The 25,135-nt window shown below is 38.2% G+C and overlaps 1 protein-coding gene across 1 annotated transcript; it reads left to right on the top strand.

Annotated features, from left to right (window-relative positions):
• The first annotated feature begins 12,977 nt into the window (after positions 1-12,977).
• On the top strand, positions 12,978-25,123 carry YARS2 (tyrosyl-tRNA synthetase 2). Its single transcript, XM_020975788.2, has 5 exons — positions 12,978-13,801; positions 18,695-18,862; positions 21,998-22,153; positions 22,559-22,729; positions 24,911-25,123. The coding sequence occupies exons 1-5, from the start codon at positions 13,020-13,022 to the stop codon at positions 25,068-25,070; spliced, it is 1,437 nt and encodes a 478-aa protein (XP_020831447.1). The 5' UTR covers positions 12,978-13,019; the 3' UTR covers positions 25,071-25,123.
• The last annotated feature ends 12 nt before the right edge of the window (positions 25,124-25,135 follow it).

The following is a 25,135-nucleotide window of genomic DNA, read 5'->3' on the forward strand; positions in this document are numbered from 1 at the left end:
TATATAAAAATGCTCATTTTACTTAGTGTTTGATAAGTTTTAAAAGTTTTTTATAGTGTCAAAAGATAAATGAAGATATTGTGAAGGCAGTGGCTGTATATTTAATTAAATTCCAAGGATGTATAGTATTGCATTTTATCCCCATGTCTTAATTTATTTTGTTCTATTTGTCCTGTGTGGGATGCCACTCAAATTAAAAATAAAACAAAACACAGAGGTGTACAAGGAGAAACAGAAAGTTAGTTTATTATAGCTATAATTATTATTATTTCAAATCTCGAGATTTGGGTGTCCCTCCATTAGTCCATCAGTAAGCTCTGATGACGGGAGACGGCCCACAGAGGTGGAAATCAGCTTATATAACCCTGAAGACTCAGTTCCCCCTCCTCACAGCTGTCCATTAACTCGGCTCACAATCTCACAGGCCAGACTCTAACATAGGACAAGGGACATAGTATACATCTCTATATTTCTTAGTTTGTTGAGAAAATGTTAAAAAAAAAAAGTAATTAAAAGATATGTGCAGTAGGAAATTAATTTACAACTGTTTTGGAAGGTTTTAGGGATTCAACAGACAGTGTTGGGAGCAGGGAGACATCTAAATCAAATCCTGTCAAAAAGGGAGACAAGGGGGCTTGAAGAACCTAGGGTTTCCTGAGACTGGTAGACGAATGGGAGCCAAAAAAGAAAACACATCTGCATAAGGTCAAAGGCCACGTCAGGGCCTTAACAATTAGACAAATTTCCCGACTAATGTCTGGCGCCAAGAAAAATAATGATCTTACAGAAATCTATACTGAACCCTATGTCACCTCCTGGACCCAATACCAGGTCCAGAATAGTCTTGTCCCAAATCTTAATTACACCGAGAAGTCTTCACAATGGTGTTCCATACAGTCCCATATGAAATCATGCCCTTTTTTTTGCCCGTTAATTTATTTATTTTTAGCTTTCGACATTCATTTCCACAAGATTTTGAGTTCCAAATTTTCTCCCCATAACCCCAAGACGGAGTGAATTCTGAATACCCTTTCCTCTAATCTGCCCTCTCTTCTATCTCTTCCCCCTCCTTCTCTTATCCCCTTCCTCTTCTATTTTCCTGAAGGGCAGGATAGATTTCTATACCCCATTGCCTATATATCTTATTTCCCAGTTGCATGTGAGAACAATTTTTTTTTACATTTGTTTTTAAAACTTTGAGTTCCAAATTTTTTCCCTTCCTCCCTTCCCACCCACCCTCACTGAGAAGGCAAGCAACTCAATACAGGTTATAGTTGTATGGTCACGCAAAATACTTCCATAGTAGTCATGCTGTGGAAAACTAACTATATTTCACTTCATCCTATCCCGCCCCATTTATTCTATTCCCTCTTTTGACCCTGTCCCTCCTCAGAAGTATTTGCTTACACCTCCCCCAATCTGTCCTCCCCTCTATCATCCCTCCCCCTCCCTCTCTTATCCCCTTCCCCCCATTTTCCTGTAGGGTAAGATAGCTTTCCATATCCAATTGAGTGTGTATGCTATTCCCTCCTTAAACCAAATCAGATGAGAATAAGATTCACTCATTCCCTCTCACCTTCTCCCATTTCCCCTCCACCGTAAATGCCTTTTCTTGTCTGTTTTATGTGAGATAATTTGCCCCATTCTACCTCTCCTTTCCCCTTCTCCCAGTATAATCCTCTCTCACTCCTTAATTTTATTCTCCAGATGTCACCCATTCAGCTTCAATTCACCCTATGCCCTCTATCTATCAATCTATCTATACATATAATTTTTTCTCCTCCAACTACCCTAATACTGAGAAAGGTGTCATGAGTTACAAATATCATCTTTCCATATAGGAATGCAAACAGTTCAACCTTAAAAAGTCCCTTATGATTTCTCTTTCCTGTTTACCTCTTCATGCTTGAGTCTTGTATTTGAAAGTCAATTTTTATATTCAGCTCTGCTCTTTTCCTCAGGAATGCTTGAAAGTCCCCTATTTCATTAAATGATCATTTTTTACCCTGAAGGATTATACTCAGTTTTGCTGGGTAGGTGATTCTTGGTTGTAAACCTATCTCCCTTGCCCTCTGGAATATTATATTCCGTGCTCTTTGGTCCCTTAATGTAGAAGCTGCTAAATTCTGCATTATCCTGATTGTGTTTCCACAGTACTTGAATTGTTTCTTGCTGGCTGCTTGCAATATTTTCTCCTTGACCTAGGAACTCTGAAATTTGGCTACACCATTCCAAGGAGTTTTCCTTTGGGGATCTCTTTCAGGAAGTGATCGGTGGATTCTTTCCATTTCTATTTTACCCTCTGGTTCTAGAACATCAGGGCAGTTTTCCTTGATAATTTCTTGAAAGATGATGTCTAGGCTCTTTTTTTGTTCATGGCTTTCAGATAGTCCAATAATTCTTAAATGTTCTCTCCTGGATCTATTTTCCAGGGCAGTTGTTTTTCCAATGAGATATTTGACATTGTCTTCTATTTTTTCATTCTTTTGGTTTTGTTTTTACAATGTCTTGATTTCTCATGAAGTCATTAGCTTCCAATTGCTCCATTCTAATTTTTAAGGAAGTATTTTCTTCAGTGAGCTTTTGGACTTCCTTTTCCATTTGGCCAATTCTGGTTTTTAAGGCATTCTTCTCCTCATTGGCTTTTTGGACCTCTTTTGCCATTTGGGTTAGACTATTTTTTAAGGTGTTGTTTTCTTCAGATTTTTTGGGGTCTCCGTTAGCAAAGAGTTTTTCATGATTTTCTTCCATCACTCTCATTTCTTTTCCCAGTTTTTCCTCTACTTCTCTTACTTGCTTCTCAAAATCCTTTTTGAGCTCTTCCATGGCCTGGGATTGATTCATATTTTTCTTGGAGGCTTTGGATGTAGGAGCTTTGACTTTGTTGTCTTGTTCTGGTTTTATGTTTTGATCTTCTTTGTCACCAAAGTAAGATTCTATGGTTTGATTTTTTTTTTGCACAGTTTGCTTATGATCCCAGCTAATTACTTGAGTTTTAAACTCTTTCTCAAGGGAGGGGGTCTGCTTATAGTGTGGAGAATGTACTGTCCCAAACTTCAGGGGTTTTGTGCAGCTCTTTTCAGAGATGCTTCTAGGGACCTGTAAATTTTCAGTTCTTCCAAGGTGTTACTCCTTTCCTGGCCTGTGCTCTGGTCTGTGAGTGACCACAAGCCCTGTTTTCTGCCTTAGAACTGTGAGGAGGATTCCCTCTTCACCAAGGCACAGTTCTTCCACACCAGCACTTCTCCTCTCCTCAGGATTGCCACCCAGAACTGCGACCCAGATCCAAATGCAGGCAAAGCAGGAGAATCCTGCCTCAGCACCAGCAAAGAGATCCCTGCAATCCCCCTCTGATCAGCCACTCGATTTCCCAAAGCTCAGGAAGCAGCCACAGTCCCAGGGCTGTTCCAGGACTGGGGCTGGAGCCAATCTTCTCTCTCAGCATGGTCAGACACACCTTTCCTGACTTTCTAAGTTGTCTTTGGCATTTGTGGGTTTAGAATTCTGGAAACCACCACAGCTGCTACTGATTCTGTCCTCTGAGGCCTGCTCCAGGTTTGCTGAGGCCTGGTCTTTGTCTGCACATGCACCCACAATGAACTGCATTTCTCTCCCAGCCCAGGGTGATAGACCTTTCTAATCAACAATCCAGGTTGTCTTAGGCTGGAAATTTGTTTCATTCTGTCTTTTTGTGAGTTCTGCTTCTCTAGAATTTGTTTAGAGCCCTTTTTCACAGGTATTTGGAAGGGTTTGGGGGAGAGCTCAAGCAAGTCACTGCTTTTACTCCACCATCTTCTATATTGTTTACAGTCATTAAATGGAATTTCTCTACCTCTTGCTGCTGGGCTCTGTTGGTAATATATAGAAATGCTGATGATTTATATGGGTTTATTTTATATCCTGCAACTTTGCTAAAGTTATTTCAAGTATTATTTTTGTTGGTTCTCTATGATTCTTTAAGTATAATATCATCTGCAAAGAGTTTTGTTTTCTCATTCCCTATTCTAATCCCTTTTTTTCCCCTTCTCTTATTGCTATAGCTAACATTTCTGGTATTGAATAATAGTGGTAATAATGGGCATCTTTGTTTCACTTCTGATCTTATTGGGAAGGCTTCTAGGTTGTCCCCATTCCAGATAATGCTGCTGATGCATTTAAATAGATGCCATTTAACATTTTAGGGAAAACTCCAGTTATTCCTATGCTTGCTAGTGTTTTTGATAGGAATAGGTGCTTTGTTTTGTCAAAAGCTTTTCTTGCATTTACTGAGATAATTATATGATTTCTGTTGGCTTTGATATTGATAAGGTCAATTATGCTGATAGCTTTCCTAATACTGAACCAGCCCTGCATATATATCCCACCTTGTCACAGTATTTGACCTTTGTGATATATTGCTGTAATCTCCCTGCTAGTATTTTATTTAAAATTTTTGCATCAATATTCATTAGGGAAATTGGTCTATAGTTTTCTTTCTCTATTTTAGTTTTCCCTGGATTAGGTATCAGCCTATATTTATGTAATAAAAGGAATTTAATAGAACTTCTTTGCTTTTTTTTTTCCAAATGGTTTATATAGTATTGGAATTAATTGTTCTTTAAATGTTTGGTAGAATTTGCTTGTGAACCCATCTGGCCCTGGGGGCTTTTTCCTAGGGGAATTGATAGCATGTTCAATTTCTCTAAGATGTTATTTAAGTATTCTACTTCCTCTTCTGTTAATCTGGGTAATTTATATTTTTGTAAATATTCACTGTTCTCACTTAGATTGTCAGATTTATTGGCACGTAATTGGGCAAAATAGCTCCTAATGACTGCTTTAATATACACTTCACTGGTGGTTGACCTTTTTCATTTTTGAAACTGGTAATTTGATTTTTTTTAAATCAAATTAACCAATGATTTTATTGACTTTTTTTTTAATGAGACCAGCTCCTAGTTTTATTAGCTCAATAAGTTTCCTTACTTTCAATTTTATTAATCTCACCTTTGGTTTTCAGGATTTCCAATTTGGTACTCAATTGCGGAGTTCTAATTTTTCTAGTTTTTTTAGTTGTGTGTCCAATTTATTGATTTGCTCTTTCTCTATTTTATTAAGAATTTAGAGAAATAAATTTTCCCTAAAGTACTGCTTTGGTTACGTGCCATAATTTTGGTATGTCGTCTCTCATTCTTTTTAATGAAATTGTGTCTATGAATCATTCTTTGACCCACTCTCTCTTTAGGATTGGTCATTTACTTTCCAATTAATTTTGAATCTATGTTTCCATGGCCCTTTATTGAATGTAATTTTTACTGCATTATGATCTGAAAAGGATGCACTTAATATTTCTGCCTTTCAACATTTGATTTTGAGGTTTTTATGCCCTAATACATGGTCAATTTTTGTGTAGATGACGCTGAGAAAAAAGTATATTCTTTTCTATCCCCATTCAATTTTCTCCAGAGGTGTGTCATATCTAACTTTTCTAAAATTCTATTCACCTCCTTTTCTTGTTTTGTGGTTGTATTTATTTAGTTCTGAGGAAAAAGTTGAGACCCTCCACTAGTATAGTTTTGCTGTCTATTTCCTTCTCTAAGTCACTTAACTTCTTTAAGAATTTGAATGCTATACCATTTGGATATGTTTAATATTGATATTACTTCATTGTCTATGGTACCTTTTTTAGCAAGATGTAGCTTCTTCCCTTATCTCTTTTAACTAGATCTAGTTTTGGTTTTGCTTTGTCTGATATGACTGCTTTCTGAAATGATTATTAATAACCAATATCTTGGAGAGATTCAGAGCTCTCCCCTTCTAAATTCCTCATTTTAAAAATTTCAGTTTCTTGAAGGACATTACTGATGAGACTGCATTAACTCTCCATGATCTTGGTCAGACCCCACCCAACCACAAGAAATTTAATCTAAGATTGGGAAACCCACTGTTCTCTACTCAAGCTTGGGTGAAGATAGATCCTTTTGTCTAGATAGCAAAAGGCTTCAGGTGATCTGAGTAGATAAAATTTCTCTGTCCACTCTTAGCCCCTCATTAACAACCTACTCTTTTGAAGGGTATATAAACTGTGAGTCTGCTGCCATGATTGTCTTGGGTCTAAGAGAGATGGCCAAATGACCATCCTTTTATTAATAACCTGCTGGCCTTATTAATAAAATGATTAAATTACCCAGAAACTGTTATCTTAAAAAGAATCTTTTTAAATGTCATATACTCCTGCCTTTTTTTTTTACTTCAGCTGAAGCAGAATAGATTCTACCTTTACTCTGTGTGTCTCTCTGCTTCAAGTGTGTTTCTTGCAAACAACATACTATAGGATTCTAGTTTTTAATCCACTTTACCAGCTTCCATTTTATGACAGAGTTCATCCTATTCACATTCAGTTACTACTGTGTATTTCCCTCTATTTTATTTTTCCTCGTTTATCCTTCTCTCTCTCCTTTGTCAAAATATTTTGGAGAACTCCTGTTTCACAGAGCTTAGGCCCAACAAGTAGGCCATGTGCCTTGAGCTTGGCATAACAATAACGCTTTGTGTCCTGGATGATCTCAACCACCACCACCACCACCACCCCCAACCCCTAGGGCAAAGTGTAATGCTTGGATCACCATCAGGTGTTCATTCAAGGATTTATGATTTTAGTTCCCCCTATTTCCCAGGGACCATCCATCATATCTTTGACATGCTCATAATCCCCATTCCTCGTACTCTTGTTCCTGCCACAGAACTCTACTTTTGTACCCAACAAAGTAATCATGACCCATGGGAATAGCAACTCTAGGTCCAGCCCAGTATGTATATAAACTGCCTCTCTCTCAGCAAGATAAGCCCTCCTTCTTGGGGTGGGGGAGAGGAGGCTAGATAAAAGTCATTTTCCTTACTCTGAAATTAAACTTCTGTTTGTGTCCCGACTCTCCTGCCTCTAGCCTGCTCTGTTTCAGCTCCAACCACCCACAGGTTAGAGGCTGATTTTGGTCCAGTTGACAGCTTTCACCCTTTATTCCCCAGTGTTTTGCTTCTGACCACCACTTCCCCCAATCTTCTGTTAGACTCCCCCTCCCCCTTTTACTTAATCCCCTTCTGTCCTGCTTTCTATACCCAACTGATTGTGTATGTTATTCCCTCTTTGAGCCAATTCTGATGTTAGGTTCAAGCGAGACCCACCACCCACCCTAGCATCTTCCCCTCCACTGTAACTAGGTCTTTCACACTTCTTTATGTGAGATAATTTCCCCCATTCTGTCTTTCCCTTCGTTCTGTTCCCAGTGTAATCTGCTTTCTCACCCCTTAATTTTTTGTATATCCTTCCCTCTAAGTCACTTTATACTTGTACCCTCTATGTATACTCCTTCTAACTCCACTAACAGTGATAAGTTATTAAGAATCACAAGAGTCTTCCCATAAACAGTTTAGCCTTATGTTTTCTCTTTCCTTTTTACCTTTTTATGCTTGTCTTAGTTTTGTAATTGAAAATCAAATTTTTAGTTTAGCTCTGTTTTTTTCTAATTTTTTTTTTGTTTGTTTTTGTTAGGCAATTGGGGTTAAGTGACTTGCCTGGGGTCACACAGCTGGTAAGTGTCAAGTGTTTGGTCTGAGGCAGAATTTGAATTCAGGTCCTCCTGACTTCAGGGCCTATGCTCTATCCACTGAGTCACTTATCTGCCCCCCATAGCTCTGTTTTTTTCATTATAAAAGTTTAAAAGCCTTCTAGTTCACTGAATAACCACTTTTTCCCCCTGAATGATTATACTCAGTTTTGCCAGAGAGGTGACTCTTGGTTGTAGCCATATCTCCTTTGCCTTCCAGGATATTATATTTCATGCCCTCTGATAACTTAAATGCTGAAGCTGCTAAATTCTGTGTAATCCTGGCTGCATGCAATATTTTTTCCTTGACCTCAGAATTCTAGAATTTGGTTTTAGTGTTCCTGGGAGTTTTCATTTTGGGGATCTCTTTCCAGAAATTAATGAATTCTTTCAGTGTCTGCAGTTTTCTTTGATAATTTCCTAAGTATGATGTCTAGATCCTTTTTTTGATCATGGCTTTTAGGTAGTCCAATAATTCTTAAATTATCTCTCCTGGATCTCTTTTCCAGGCCAGTCGTTTTTCCAATGAGGTATTTTACATTTTCTTCTATTTTTTCATTCTTTTCATTTTGTTTGATTCTTGATGTCTCATAGAGTCATTAGCTTCCACTTGCCCAGTTTTAATTTTTAAGGAGTTATTTTCTTCAGTTAGCTTTTTTACTTCCTTTTCCATTTGGCCAATTCTACTTTTTTAGGGAGTTATTTTCTTCAGTAAATTTTTGTACATATTTTTCCATTTTTGTGCTTCCTTTATTAAGCTGTTGGCTTTTTTCCTGATTCTCTTGCATCACTCTCCTTTTCCCAATTTTTCTTCTACTTCTCTTATTTGATTTTTAAACTCCTTTTTCAACTCTTCCAGGAGTTCTTTTTGGGGTTGATACCAATTCACATTTTTCTTTAAGGCTTTGAATGTAGGCATTTTAATATTGTTGCCCCCTTCTGAGTTCGTGTCTTGATCTTCCCTATAACCATAATAACTTCCTATGGTCAGGGTTTTGGTTTTTTTGTTTGTTTGAATGAACTCATCTTTTCCAGCCTGTTTTCATTACTCTTATAGTTGTTTTCTGTTCCTGGGGTGAAAAAGGCACTGTCCCAGCTTCTTGTAGTGGGGCTACAAGCCCTTGCTGTTTGCCTGGTGCTGAACTGGTGCTGCTCTGAGGCCCATGGGGGATTCTCATGCTGTGCTGAGATGTGAGTGGGGTAGCAGAGTGGGGGTGGGGTGGCTGATAGCTCACCTGGTGTTGTGCTATGGCACACTGGGGGAACTGGTTCTAGCATCTGCCTGTTCATCTTATGCTGTGCTGGGGCTCAGAGCCTCCTATTGGCTTGCTGAGGAAAAGTCTGCTACTGGCTTGCAGGGTTCCTGCCTGTTTTGCACGGCGCTCCCCTTTTACCTGAATGAGACAGATCTTTCTTGCCAACCTTTAAGTTGTCTTGGGCTAGAAAATTGTTTCACTCCATCTTTTTGTTAGTTCTGCCATTCCTGAATACGTTTTGGGGCACTATTATATAATTGTTTGGAGATGAATATGGGAAGAGTTCAGGAGATTTCCTGCTTACTCAGCTATCTTGGTTCCCAGAAGTCCATAGCAGGCTCTTAATAAATGTTTATTCATTAACTACCCTAGTAGAACTTGAAAGAGGCTTAAATGACTTAGCTGAAGGACCAACAAAGCTGAAGGGCCCAAAAAATAGTTTACTGAAATTATTTTCAAGGTTCTTAAGGACACAGAGCATACTCACATAGGTTTCTCCTTGCTGAATGGTCAAAGGCAATTTGCTCTGTAAAGTTACAGGAGCTGGGGAGGGGGGCAATCTCACTCTAAGTAACTACCATTTCTACAGGCATCACCAAAAGCACCACCAGATGCATGAAAGCCACACCTGGCTCACCTTCCTAGGCACTGCCCATTCCCCTCTTAATAAACTCATTTTTTTGTTCTAGGTTAGGAGTGACCCAGGTCAGTTCCCTAGTAGGTTAGATTGAATAATGCAATAAAATGGGCCATACAACAGTTAATTTTTTTTTTCTCCATAGCAAGAGAAAAATATTCAAAAAGAATAGGCACCGAGGACACCTTGGGATGACTCAGTTGAGCCAAGCTCTCTTGCCTTAGTTGTCGCACATCTTGATCCACCAGCCAGGCATTAGAGAGCTCCTGGGGGCTACTCTTTACTCAGACAACCCAGAAGTAATGTTAACATTTTGACTTTAGTCTCCTAAGCCAACCATATTCAACAATGGTCTCAGTACCTTTTATGGAAAAATCAGCATTACTTGCAAGGGGACAGGGATATTTTACCAAACATGGACACATGTGTTTCCCTACTCATGTACCTTCCTTCTATATTTCTGTAATTTTGTGCTCTTTGTCATGGATACTGTGTGAATTTGTGTATTAGGGATAGGCCTGACACAGGGTGGTACCCTATTAGTTTAGGTTCAATTGTTGGAAGAAAATGAGGCAATTTTGGGTCATTATACAGTTATGAAAAGGTTTACTTAGCCATAGCATATAAAGTATGTTCAACAGGGATTCTCTAGCATTTAGCTAGACATTTCTGGTCTAGACACTTACTGGCTGTGTGAGCCTGGAGCAATCTCAGTTTCCTTATCAGTAAAATGGGAGTCATAATAGCTCCAGCCTTTGTTGTGAGGATAAAATGAGATATAAGTTATAAAGTGTTTTGTAAACCTTAAACATTATATAAATGCTAGCAAAACTGAAGTCATAAACCTCTTGCAGGCAATCTGTTCTGGAAACTAAGTTGATACAGATGACTACCCCCATGCTACCAACCACTCAGTATTCTCTGGCTTACCCACTAAAGTCTCAACCTTCCTGGGAGCCCCATAGGAAAGATGACACCAAATATTTGCCCTTTTAAAGTCCTCTGAAGAAGGGATCCCCTCTTCTTTGACAGATCTCTTTCATCCATGTAATCAGAATTACCAACTAAGTCTTTTCTTCCAAATAAATTCCTACTTGTCATAATTATATTGCTCATCTCCTCAATGATGTAAGAAAGGAAGGCACTTCCCAATCACATTACCCCTTGATCTCCCAAGCTCTTTCAGGGAAGGAGTTAACCAACTCATTCCAAAAGAAAGGCAATCTGTCAAATGAAGCCTGAGCTATTTCTCCAGGGCATAAAGAGCCCTTCCCCTGATATGGCAAGTCAGATACATGATGATGCAGCTGTTGATTAGTAGTTGCAAACCTCTTGCTATTAAATAGAGTAAGAGTGCCAGTTTGCCAGTCTGGGACAAGTTGGGAGCTACTAGGGTTAGGTGAGTACTCCGATTGGCACAAGGAACCCAGTTGAATAGAAATAGGTGCCTTGTCCTTAGGGAGAATCATACATATGGTCCTATGGCCAGCATAACATGGCTTCACTACCCCAGTGTCCAGATTGGTAATGGTCCCTCTCCCCAAACTTTGCTGTTCTTATAATGGCTCAGATCTAGTCACTTAATTTAGCAGAGAACATATATTATCTCTGATGGGTGCTGACAGGTTCCACGAACAACTAGTAGTAGAAATATGTAGTGGGAGGCTGTGACCCTAAAGAGGAGAGCCTTTGACTGGCCAGTCCTATTCTCTTTAGGACCCAAGAGGTCTTGGCCAGAATCATGGCCACCACCAAAGAATCAGTGTACGTATTTCCTGTCACACCCCCAAAAGCTCTCTCACATGCCAGCCATGAATCCTGGGGCTCATCTCACTGGAAAGACTTGGCAGGAACCCCATTCCCTAAGTGGAATTCCCTCTTTCAGAGAAGTAGTTGTTTAAGTCCAGTTGTAGATGCCTCTCATAGCAGACAGAGTCACTGTTAAACCAAGCAAAAAGGAATTCCTTAAGAGCCAAGTCCTTATAGGTAGAGGTCCCTTCCTATCATAGGAGGCAGGATTCTAGGGTTTGAATTGGAGGTCTCAATATCTGCCATACATACCACCAGTTTGTGATGGGCACTAATAATGGAGGACCCCTGGAAAGTGGAATTTTAAATGTATCATTTCCATTTGGCAAAAGAAGTTTCCTAAGCCCTCCTCATCTTGTTATAGAAGTTTCCTGTGCCCTTATCTTGGCCATCAACCAATCAATACATGATAGTCAATAATGAAGGCTGATTGTATGACATGTCATCTGTTCAGTAAGCAATCAGGGTCCAGTAATAAGTGAACAACTGCTTTTCAAAAATGGTATGGTGAATGGCCACATTGAGGAACTTGCAGCCATGCCAAAGGATCCACTCAGCCTGGTTGCTGTGGAAAGAGACTTCCAAACACATGGAGTCTTCAAGGGCCCAAGGTAAGAGTCTACACTTATACAGGATAACCTTCGACTACAGGGCTTCTGTCTGTTCTGGAGTCCACTTGAAAGAGGCATATTTTTAGGTGATTCAATAAATAGGGGCCATCAGGATATCCAGGTGAGGAAAGTGATTTTTCCAGAAACCCATCTTTGCACATCCCCAACCTATAGGTCAAAGAGGTGCTTAAATGCATGTGGGATTAATTTGAGCCTCAATCCTAATCTCCCTTTTTAATAGGCCTAAACCTCTCACAGAAACCCAAATTGTTAAGAACTGCAGTCATTTTTGTTTTTCAGCAGTTTAGGGAGATCCCAAAAGAACACAGGTCGACACCTCCAGTCTTAGAGAATGGCCTGGTAGATGAATTTAAATGACTTGCAAAGGTCACACAGTCAGTACCCGTCAGAATCAAGATTTCAAACCTCTGCCTCCTAGACTGCACTGCCGGGTGATAATCATTTAAAATCAATTGAGACCCAATAAGGGCCAAAAATCTGAATTAATCTTTTCTTTCTCAGTGAACTAAAAATGCCCCTTCCTGTGTCAGCAACTGTAAGGACCAGATGAAACTCACCAGCATTCTTCCTGTTTGTGATCACTAAGGACAGGATACCTGGGACCACACATTGCCTAAAATAGTGGGACTTTTTCTTATCTCGACATGCTATGGATATTATGTTATGTAGGGGAAATGCAGACATCCTGAGATCGTAATTTCGATTGACACTTTATTATTTCTCTTCTCTCACTGTGTTTACAACCTATTCAACTAAAAAATTTCCTTTCTCATATTATTGTTAAAAAACGTATGGAGACTATATTTTCTCGAGCGACAGACATCCCGACTCTGATCACTCTAACTGTATAAAACCTTTTTACATTTTGCTTAAGCAGAATCTCTGAGTCAGAATTACATTCTGGCTCCTATGTATACCTGATTCTTAGCTTAAGGGGAATAACAAATATAACCATATATCACCTAGTTTGTTTGCCTTCTTTAACCAAACTTTCAGGTCGACACGGAACAGCAGCTTTCTAAGATCCGGGGGACCCAGGGAGGAAGGGACTGGATCTAAGATCCCACTATGCCTTGCGAGGCTTTGCTCCCGGCTAGACAAGATGGCGGCGTCCACGTTACGGGTTCTCTGGCTGGGTCGGCGGTTGAGCTTGGGCAAATGGCTTGAGCACTGGTCCTCCGGTAAGCGTGAGAGCCATTCAGGGGCGCAGGACCTGTTAATGACGCAAAAAAGGCGAGGTTTATTCAAGGAGATTTTCCCAGCAAAAGGAGTCGACCTGGAACTGCCAGAGCTTTTGGGCAGCGGAGTGAAGGCTAGCACGGCCCAAACCGTGTACTGCGGGTTCGACCCCACCGCCGACTCCCTGCACGTGGGGCACCTCCTGACCGTGCTGGGTCTGCTGCAGTTTCAGCGCGCGGGTCACCACGTGATCGCTGTAGTTGGCGGTGCCACCGCGCGCCTCGGGGACCCCAGCGGCCGCAGCAAAGAGCGCGAGGCGCTGAGCGCAGAGCGCGTTAGGGAGAACGCTCGCGCCCTGCGGGACTCTCTGGAGCGGCTGTCCGCGCACCACCAGCGCTTTTTCCACGACGGGCGGATGTGGGGGACCTTCACGGTTCTGGACAACGCAGCGTGGTACTCACAGCAGCAGCTGGTGGATTTCCTGGCCGCCGTGGGCGGCTGTTTCCGCATGGGGACGCTGCTGAGCCGTCACAGTGTGCAGGCGCGACTCAAGAGTCCGGAGGGCATGAGCTTGGCGGAATTCTTCTACCAGGTCCTTCAGGCTTACGACTTCTACTATCTGCACCAGCGCTACGGGTGCCGCATCCAGCTGGGAGGCTCCGACCAGCTGGGCAACATAGTGTCTGGATACGAATTCATCCACAGGTAAGGGCCTCCAGTGCTCGAGGTTCCTTCTGCTTCTATGTGGGAGGTGGGTCGGGCAGAGGCAGCTCCAGGCTTAACAGGTTTAAAACCTTTGCCTGCCTCCTTTGAGCCTCACGACATCAAGGATATAGATGCAAATGTTATCTCCGTTTTGCTGGTGAGGAAACTGAGGCTATGGAGTATCAGAGGCAGTACTCAAACCCACATCTTCTGATTCCAAAACAGGTGCTTTTCATACCATATCATACTGCCTCTGGTAGGTAAAAGGTTTAAAATTAGGGGGATTCCCCAACCGTGGTTTAGATTAGGAAACAAGTATGATTAAATGTAATTCAGTTAAGGGTGTGCTTTGTGCTTGGGTTAGGCAGTAAAGGACAGGTGGAAAAAATAGTTGTGTTCTCCCCACTCCAGCCACCTCTCCACCCATAGTCATTGAGGTTTTACTTGGGCCCAGATAAATAAATTCGAGGAAATTTGAGGAGGGAGAAAAGATTGGGGAATTAGCCTCTGAAGAAGAGGGAGACCCTTGAGGGAAGGAGGTGATGAAAAAATACATTTTAAGCATAGGTCATAACCCATGAAGAGGTGCTGAAGTGAGAGACAAAATGGTGAGTTTAGAAAAGAATAGTAGATCTGTTTTTCTGGAACATAGTCAGGGAAGAAGAATATTGTGAAGTTAATCTGAAAAAATATGTTAAAACCAAGTTGTGGAAAGCATTGTAGGGCAGCCCATTTCATGGGATGGGAAATGAATGATGAGCCAGCAAAGGAGAATGAGAAGGAAAACCAGGAAAGAGCAATATCAGGGCATTCAGGGTAGGAGAGAGTATCCAAAGAAGGAGAGGTGTTCATCATTGTTAGTTGCCACATACTGTTCAAATAGGATAAGGACTAAGTAAAGATCCTCAGTTTAATTGTTAAGGGATTGTTGGTAACCTTAAAGAGCAGTGGTTGGTGGGAGTGGAAGCCAGATTGCAGGAGGATGTGGAGGTAATGAGTGTAAAGGAAGTTTGACTAATAAGAAAAGATTTTTTTAAGTAACAAAGACTGTTTGCATGTTTGTAACCAGTAGAGAAGAATCTTAACAGTGGAAAAGGAGAAATTGAAGATCAGAGTGATGAGTAATGGAATCCATGAAATGAGCTTTTCTGAGGAGACTGCAACAAATGAGATGAAGGGCAAAGTAGAGAGGTGGGCCTTGGCAAGAAAACAAAAGAGAGTAGACGGGTAACAGTCTAAGCAGTTTCTTTATAGTAGTGGTCCAGGGAATGTAGTGGCAGGTAGGGCAAATGGCAAGAAAATGGCAAAGGTGGAATGTGAACATAACTGGTACTGGCTAGATATAGTGGGCCATGTGACATGCCCACCAGGAAAGTGTCAAGCACTTGGCAGGGTGGGGAGAGAGCTGAGAGGGTCTCGTACCCTAGGAGGATACAGGAAGTTGGATAAATCTCCTCAAACTTAGCTAAATTATTTCTCTGAAAGCAGACACAGTTGACTGTTTGCCCATATTCTAAGCCTTTTCAGTTTGGTGGCTTTGAAAAATAAAAATAAGTAAAACATGGTCTCTACCTTCAAGGAACTCAGTTTATCGAGGGCGACAAGACATTGATAGTTACTTTATTGTTTTTTTTTTTTTTTTGTTTTCTTTTAATGAGGCAGTTGGGCTTAAGTGATTTGCCTAGAGTCACACAGTTGGTGTTATGTTTCTGAGGCCACATTTGAACTCAGGTTTTCCTGACTCCAGGGCCAGTGCTCTATCCACTGCGCCACCTAGCTGACCTAGTTATTTCACTGTTTAAAGGTATTATTTCATATTTCTGGACATTCCATCTACCAGTCCAGATTGCAGTCTCAGTAACCCTGTCTGATGATTGTTGTGGCCCCCAAATTCACTGCTCTGCAGCTAATCTGGTGATGAGCCTTTCAGAATTTAGCTAGGTGACAACATAAGTCCATTGCTACACTTATACTTAAATCTTTTTAGGACTTGGCAGAACTTGTGTTTTGCTGGCATAGTCTTCAAAGAGACAAGGTTTCTTCTAGACCACAATGAGGTGTTAGACTGAAACTGGAATACAAATATAGATAAAAAATTATAGATATAAGAGTATGTACATAATAAATAGAAGACATTTACACAAATCAAGATAAAACAAATTAGATCTGAGGAAGGAATATTTAATCCAGTTCCTACCAGAAATATGAATCCCTCATCCCCCTCCTTGGCTAACTCCAGTGACTGGGAACTCACTATATTGCAAGTGACAGTCATTACTAAAATAGTTTGATTACACAAGGATAGTGTAATTTTGAGCCTTTTAGATAATATAATCAAATTAATAATGTAAGAATTTCAGTGGTTAAGTTTTGGAATAGTATAGTTGTAGGTGCCATAAAGGGACTTTTTCTGCCCAACTGATGAAGTGGCCTTTTTTTTTTTAATATGATCCATTCAGACCCAAAATAAATAAAATTTCTTTTTGGTTTTTGCTTATATATTTATTTTTTCCCCAAGTTCATGGTGCTATTTTAATATTTAAAGTTTTATTGATGTATTTTGTTTTTCATATCACATTCATAACTAGATTCTGGCTATATACGTTCCTTCCCTCATGAGTCTTCTCTTGTAACAACAAAGTTAAGCAGAATTAGCTTGCATATGTGACTTCGTAGGGTCATAATTGATGTGAGAACTTTCTGCTAACACAGATTGCATCCTCTCTACACCTGATTTTTTGATTTGCTGTGTGGCCAACAGAAAATGATCACTTGGTGGCTAGTCTAATGGTGTTGAACTCCACTTTAGATTTTTGTATACAGATACAGAATTATGTGATGTAATACAAAGAACAGTAGATTTGAAAATTAAATCCTGGCTCTCAGACAATACACCTCAATTCTCTTGAGCTTCACTGTCCCTAAGTAAAATGAACTGGTTGAACTAAATGGTCTTTAAGCTCCTTCAGCTCCAGATCCTATGATCCAACCTGTTTCTTGCTTTGCCTTTACATGACACTTTTTTCATCTTGAGGAGACACACTAGGTTATGACATTGGAGTAGGACTTTTGTTGTAGGTAATAAGCTAAAACAGTCTATAGAGACCTTTAAGTCACAAAAGGTATTACTAGTGAATGCTGGTAATGAAAATACACTTACATCTTTTCCCAAACTAGCATAAAAACAGCTAATTCTACTAGTCTGGCAAAGTTTGTACTTTTATTTCTTCACTTTTTTAAACTTAATATAGGCTTTCACAGATTGATGTTGCATCTAGGCAGATCTTTCCCTCTTCAAGCAAAGAAAAATGGCAAAGGTGGCTCAGTCTCCCATAATGATTCATTTGTTAGTTTCAAGAGAACTAGTAAGTTCGAAGAGGAAGCTGTGCACATATAGTTACGATGCTTCCTGGGCCATATACAGAGTAGGTTAGACAACCTGGTGATCAGTAATTCCTGCTTCCACCCAAACTATTCCAATACTCAAGATAGTAAGCAGGTGTAGCTGCAAATGAGTGCAATGTGCTTATGCTATGTGCAGTTAATGGCAGTATTGACAGGTTATCATAAAATGAAATGTCAGCTCATAAGGAATAATAAACTTGTTTCTACTAAACTGAAAAGAGACAGCATGGTGTAGTGGAAAGAACTTTGGGGCAGAAGTTAGGAGATCTGGTACTATATCCTCCATAACTTTTGTTGTAACCTCGGACAAGTCATTTTACTTCCCTGCCCATAGTTTCCTCATCTGCAAAATTGGAAGATTAAATTAGATTAAAATTCTTTTAATTCTCTGGGACTCAGAAATTATTGATGTACCACTCTAAAAAACACAGAAGCTAGCTAGATAACAAGACTCAAATTTTCATGTATGATTTTAGCTAATGATCCATGTCATTATTTAAAAACTCAATTTGTTCTGGCTTTAGAACCCAGAAACTAAAGAATTTCTGTATCTAAATCTAACAAGGGCTGCATGTGTGCTGCAGAGCAAAATTATTCCAAAATTAAAGTCAACATGTCTGGCAACTCATATCCTCATTGACCAGGAATCTTTACTTAAATTTGGCACAAGATTGCCAATTTGAAGAAAAACTACAAGAAAAAAAATTACTCTGTTTCTTATTTGTTTTGATGAAGTCCTAACTGGACAGACCAGGAGTCTAAATGATTTCATGCCACATAGAAAAAGATTATTGTTCTTTTACTGGGGCTCCTTATATGTTTAAATACTTTGGAATCAGATACTCTTGAGGAGTCTTCATTCTGCATACTGTGATATTTCTAATTATGTTAAGATATCTTAAACTATACTTCACAAAGCATAACTGATTTTAATTTTAAAAACATGCTATGCAGTATTTTTAAGAAACGGAAAGATATTAGAAAATCAAAATGTCCACTTAAAATGCAGATAGTACTGCTTCTACTACCTACCTCATAAGGTTTGTTAATAAGGAAAATGTTTTTTTAAACCTTAAAGAACCATAGACACGAGCTTTGTTTTTGTAAAAGGATTTTGAGATACAAAGGTTTCACAGCAGGTCACTGCCTTCTTGATAGTAGAGCAGTCAAAGAACTCACACAAGTGCTAGTTGAATAGATTGGATGAGAAGTTATTATATGGAGGCAGTGTAGAAAAGGACACTCTACTAGTAGTAGAGATCTGAGTCCTAGTTTCAGGTATCTTGGTGTACATCAACATATCTGTATGCACCTTTCCTGCTCTAAATAGCTGAAGAGGTGGAATAGAAATTGTATCTATTTTGCTTATCACCCTAATTAATTAGTTTTGGTGTAGCTTATATTTCTAACATGGGAGATCTGGGCTTTTGGAAGGTATGTTGAACTTTACATGAAAAATATAACACTGAAGATATTCTTTATAAATAGGCTGACTGGGGAAGATGTATTTGGAATCACTGTTCCTCTGATTACTAGTACAACTGGAGCTAAACTGGGAAAATCTGCTGGCAATGCTGTTTGGCTAAACAGAGACAAAACTTCTCCTTTTGAATTTTATCAGTTTTTTGTCAGACAGCCTGATGATTGTATAGAAAGGTAAGTGGTGGTTTTTGAAAGATGTAATTTGCTACAGAAAAATTACGTATCTAAGGTAGAAGCTTTTTTTAAGCATTAAGTTCCTTTTTCTGTATTTAGATTCTGTTTCATGTAGTAACTGAATTTCTTTAATCCAAAATGCTTACATAAACCAGCATAATTCTCTTACTAATCAGCAATTATCCTAGAGTATGTCTATAACACTCATTTTAAAAAAAATCCTTTGCAGGCTTTGTTTAAATTGTTGCCCTGTGTATATAAAAATTTATCACAGGGGTTTTCTTTACATGAGTATAATGTATATTTATATTATATATAATGTGTAGTTATATATATATATGTGTATATATGTACATATCTCACATATAATTTAAATATCTCTACTGTTGCAGGTGATTTCAGTATTGCTAGCAACATCCGCAGTTTAATTGCATTCTTGGTACGATAATGTGATACTTAAATATTTTATTTAGAATATTATTTATCGATAAAGATTTTATTTATAAGGTGGTGCAGTGTGCTGGGCCTGCAGTCAGGAAGACTTGTCTTCCTCAGTCCAAATCTGACCTCAGACTAGCTATGTGACTAGCTGTGTGACCCTGGGTAAGTCACTTAACCATGTTTGCCTCAATTTCCGTCATCTGTAAAATGAGCTGGAGAAGGAAATGGCAAACCACTCCTATATCTCTGCCAAGAAAACCCAGAGTTGAACACAGCTGAAAATTACTTAAACAACAACATAGTTAATTTTGATTAATTTCTTTGAAAAAGTATAATAGTACTTAGTGGTACTATATAATGGCTTTTTGGTAGTATGATTTTAAAATATCTGTTAAGAAATATAATGTCAGACTTATTAGTTTTAATATTATAGAAAAGAAAAAAATTGCAGGAAAGCATGTTTTAGAAAGCAATTTCCAACTATGACCAAAAAAGTCAAAACTATGCCTGCCCTTTCACCTGGCAATATCATTTCTAAGCTTATACCCCAGGGAGACCAAATCAAGAGAAAAAGGACCCATATGTACAAAAATATTTACAGTAGCATTTTTTGTAGTACCATAGAACCTAGCTAAGAGGATGTCCATCATTTGGTGAACAGATGAACATAACAGGAATGTAATGATTACTATTTTGCCATAAAAAATGTTGAAAGGAACAATTTCAGTGAAACCTTAGAAAACCTGTATGAGTAAAGCAGAGTGAAGTCAGCAGAACAAGAACAATTTATACAATATCAACAGCACTGTTAAAAAAAAATAACTTTGAAAAACTTGAGAACTCATCATTGCAGTGACCATAATACAAGAGATGTGATACTACTCGATATCTCCTGACCAGAGAGGTGTTGGCCTCTAGGTGCAGAATAAGACCCATTTTTTGGACATAGTGGATGCAGAAATTTAATTTGCTTGACTATACATGTTATGAGTTTTTTTTTCTCTCAATGGGAAAGAGGAAAAGAAATTGATTTGTTAATTTTTAAAAATTAACAAAAATAATTGCAACAAGATCATAGACTGCATTACAAAACAAAAATCCTTTTTAGGTTTTTTGTTTTGTTTTAAGCTATTTAAAAGCTAAGTTTTACAACTAAGTGTAATTATTTTGATCTCTGAATTTGGAAGTGGAGGACCTGGGTTTGAATTTCACCTAAACTACCTACTGTGTAACCTTGGGTGAATCTCCTTCCTTGGGGCAGGGTGAGAGGAGTTTTGACTTTGAAGTCCCATCTGGCTTTTCATCTATGAATCTAGCACCTGCCCAAGTGGGATAGACTTTCTAGACATCTTGCCTTCTGTCAGAATCACCATTAAATCTGTGGTGCAGTGAATTTTTCTTCTTCATCATGTACTTCCAAATTTTCATTCTGTTGAAGATTATTAATTTTATAGTAGCTGACATCAGCAAAGAAAGGCTGGGTGCCAATAGCTGTACTAGTTATTTGAAATAAAGTTTTTAAAAAGAAGAAAATATTTTACAGTTTGACCAAGATGTGCAGATCTTAGAGGTTTATCTGGACTTCGAACGATAGTTTTGGTATATAGCCTTGGATGGAAAAATGAGTTTCAGTGTAAAAATCTTTTTCCAATCTTCAGTCTCCAGTCTTGGTAATTAAGGTCTTGCTTGTGACACTTTCTTCATAGCAAAGTCAGTGATTTTTACTGGTCTTCTTGCTATTGCAATTTCAAGACACATATGCTGCACTGAACCAGCTGCCAGGTTCCACTGAAGTACTTTGCCTATTTTCTGTTGATTAATTTAGTTCTCTAGCAGCAAATGTTTATTGGCATTTTTTGTTTTTGATTACACTTTTCCTTTGCATTTCCTTTTGTACTTTGGTTCAACATAATTCCATTTTTATTGTAGGCTTGAATGATCCTTGAAATGCTTGACTTCCCCACATCAACAGTCACTGCTACAGTATTTTTTATTATGTGTGTTCTTTAAAAACTACTTTAAAGCGTTTAGTATGCTTATTTAAAAAAAAATAGAACAAAAATCCAACCAAAGAGAGTTGTGAGGTATATGTATGTGTCATGAAATTGTGCTCAACTGACAAAGAAAATAATTAGTGGTAGGGAAATTGGCTCAGCTCAGTTTCATCAGTCAAAGTTAGGTGTTCTGAGTGAGCCCTTTATCAGTAGAAAGACAAGCATGAAACTTAAGTTACTGTTTGTCCCAAGTAATTCACACACCAATGTAATTCTATTATATTCACATGCCATCTGTTTTTTTTTCCCACCCATTTCCCAAATGGCAATTACCTACTTTGTTTCTAGTTCTTTGTTGCTATGAGTAGTTTTGTATATAGTGGGCCTTTGTTTCTATTTTGGTATTTTGGGTTCTTTTTTAAAGTAATCAGATCATAAAGTTCTGAAGCTCAAATGTTTCACAAGGGCTTTCTAAAATTTAGCTTGATAAAAGTTGTCTTTTAAGTGTCCAAAAAGATTCTCTTCATTTAGGCAGTACTAATCTCATCCTTTGTAGTTAGGCATACTTAGTATTTTTCTCAACATATTCAAAACATTAGAGATTTCTTTGCAGCTTGATATTTGAAGTGTAAGGAAGCTGGAAAATATTATGGAAATATCATGAAAAATACAGAGTATCTTATTGCTTTTTATCTCTGAGGTACCTTAAACTCTTCACTTTTCTACCCCTTCCGGAGATTGAACATATAATGCAGCTGCATACCAAAGCACCAGAAAAATGGGGACCTCAGATACGACTTGCAGCAGAAGTAACAAAGTTTGTTCATGGCCAAGAAGGATTAGAATCTGCCAAAAGGTAATCTTTTCAAATCATCAATACCCAACATAATTATGTAGAAAGCCTCTGCCAACCAGGAAGGTATATGAAGTCACATCGCATCTAGAAAAACCTAACTTTTTACATGAAATGGAACAGGTTTCCTTTTCATTTGAAGACAGGATTAAGTGCAGTCCTTTCATGAAAATATTAACTGCTATATCAGGAAAAATGAATTGAGATTTATGCTGTAGGCCTGGCACTAACCAGCTGTGTGACTTAGACATTTTAAGAATATTTCTTCAGTTGGATTAAGTAATTCCTAAGATCTCTTCCATTTAGGAAATTTTATGACTATGAAAATTGCTGTAGGGCCAAAATGCAAGTTTTATCATTTCAGTATTTATTAAAATGTTGGGATAACTTGAAATGTATGTTTTTCAGGTGTACACAAGCCCTTTATCATTGCAGTATAGATGCACTAGAGATTATGTCTGATGAAGAGTTAAAAGAGCTATTTAAAGAAGCTCCATTCTCTGAACTGGTTCTTGATCCTGGAACAAATGTATTAGATATATGTCGCAAAGCAAATGCCATTCCAGATGGTCCAAGAGGGTAAGATTATTAAGCTCCTATGTCCAAAGGCATAATTCACATCATGATTTTTAGTTTTATCAAGGAAAAAAATAGCTTATACTTTTACCCCCCAAAAGACCTATGCTGAGGCCTCAACTCCAGGTCTCTTTGTTAGGGAGATCTGGTAGATCCTGGCACTGATTTCTGAACACTTTACCTAGTGAAGTGGAGAGAGAAGCTCATCATCAATCGATCGGCAAGTTGATGAGGAATTCTTTGACCACGACAACCTTGTTAAACAAAGAAAAATACAAAATAGCGTACAGTCCTTTTGTCCCTTCCATTTTTGTATGACAAACATCAACTTAGCTTTTGGTATTTTAAATTCGAGATCTGTGTTCAATCAGAAAGGATTTATTCAGTTCTTTTGTGCCAAGTAATTTACTAAAAGCACCAGAAATACAAAGAAAGATGTTCAGTCCTATTGAAGGGACTGAGATTAATATTGACATTCTTAAAGTAAATCGAACCTAGAAAATGAGGAAACCAATGCAAGGAAGTTCATATATGAGAAGAGTTCATATTCGTAGTGTCAAAGAAGAGTTAGCAGAGTTGGTTTTATTGTGTGTCCAAAGGCAAGAAGAAACATCATTTTATGGGACATTCGGTCTTTTCATTGCAGTGCTAACATAAATGTTTGTAAAAAGCACCACAAAAATAATTTCAGCAATATACTAGCATCTGTTGTAGATAACATAGTACAGAAATAACGTGAAGGACCAAATAACTATAGGACCATTCAGACTAATAAATTAACTTATACTTTAATACTGTATGACTTTAGTACAAAGGTGGTAGGCAAAGATGGTGAACAATACATTGGAAAGGCAGGAAAGAGACCAAAAAGAATCATTCTGATGTATTAGGTACACTCTCCAGAACTGGAAGTTACTGGATATGATAAGCACTGATTAATATCACAAAATTTAAATGATTATATTTTGATAGGAAATTACTCATTTGTAATTTAAGTCATTCTTCTGATACAGCCTTTCTGTTTACAGCCAATATATATAGATAGACTACAACCTGTTAGAGCAAAAATCAGAACTTGAAGTCAAGAAGAATAAAAATGGAAGGACAATATGGCATGCAAAGAAAATAATTCCAACCTGTTACTGATACAAGAAAGTCAGAAATGGATGGAAGAAAGGATATTTAGCATTTTAAGGACAAGTGTGAACTGCCATAAGGAGATCAAAAAGACTGTAAACTGCCCTGGTAAACACTTGACAAGTGAGGAAGTAATTACAGGAGTAAAAGTAATCAGATCTGATGATTAAACAAGCAAAAGACAGTGAAGAGTCAAAGAATATTCTGAAGCTTGGGGTATAGCTAAGCAGAAATGACAAAAGTATAGAAACAGGGAGTTCAGAAAATTATTTTATTTAAGAGGAGGAAAGTTCTGTTTTGAATATGTTGAATTTGAAGTGTCTAGGTGATCCTGGTAGCAACACTGGAAATATGTGGTATTAGAGCTTGGAAGAGATATCAGAAATTGAGATCCCTATTAACTTTAGAAACCTCTTTAGTCTTTTTTCACCTCTAGTGAAACAGTATGCAGCACTAAGAACTATTGATTTACCACATTTATCTCATCTCTTTTCTCTTGTTCTTAACTTTGGAAGCATACGCTAATTGAACGATATTGCATGTAGGAGTCAAAAGACATTGCAGCCTAATTTTTCTTCCCTGAACAACAGATACTTTCCATTGAAAAGTATGAAAAGAGAAAATGGGAATAGCATATAATCATATTTACATGATAATTTAGGATTTGAAAAATACTTCACAACTACCATGGATGTTATTACAGTATAAGTATAGTAACAGATAAAGATATTGAGTCTGAACATACAATTTGTATAGTTAGTCATAATGGTAAAAGCTAGAATTTTAACCCAAGTATCCTGACTCCTAGGTGCTACACTCTTTCTTTTATGCTACAGAGGAGTCTAAAAAAATGTTCCCTCTAGCAGTGGCATTTTTTTCCTACTGTATGTAATGGCGTCTGTTAAAGGGTCCTTTAGGGAAACAAAGACATGAAATAAGGGACAGTTCATAACAGCTCTAAGTTGGAGACCTACCAAATATATAATAATAGATCTATATTTAAATTTGAAATAAATCAGCTTACTTTTTATACATTTCTATTTTTAGATACCAGATGATTACAGACGGAGGAGTCAGTATAAACCACAAACAAGTAACTGATCCAGAAAGTGTTCTAGTTGTTGGACAACATATCCTCAGAAATGGACTTTCACTACTCAAGATAGGAAAAAGAAATTTCTACATTATAAAGTGGCTTCAGCTGTGACTAGAAAAAAAACAACCTAGCTGATAATAAAAATTTTATGCTAGCAGTCTAAAGATGAGTTGGCT

This window comes from Phascolarctos cinereus, unplaced genomic scaffold (assembly GCF_003287225.1).
Source record: "Phascolarctos cinereus isolate Bilbo 61053 unplaced genomic scaffold, phaCin_HiC Scaffold_1;HRSCAF=81, whole genome shotgun sequence".
Classification (NCBI taxonomy): domain Eukaryota; kingdom Metazoa; phylum Chordata; class Mammalia; order Diprotodontia; family Phascolarctidae; genus Phascolarctos; species Phascolarctos cinereus.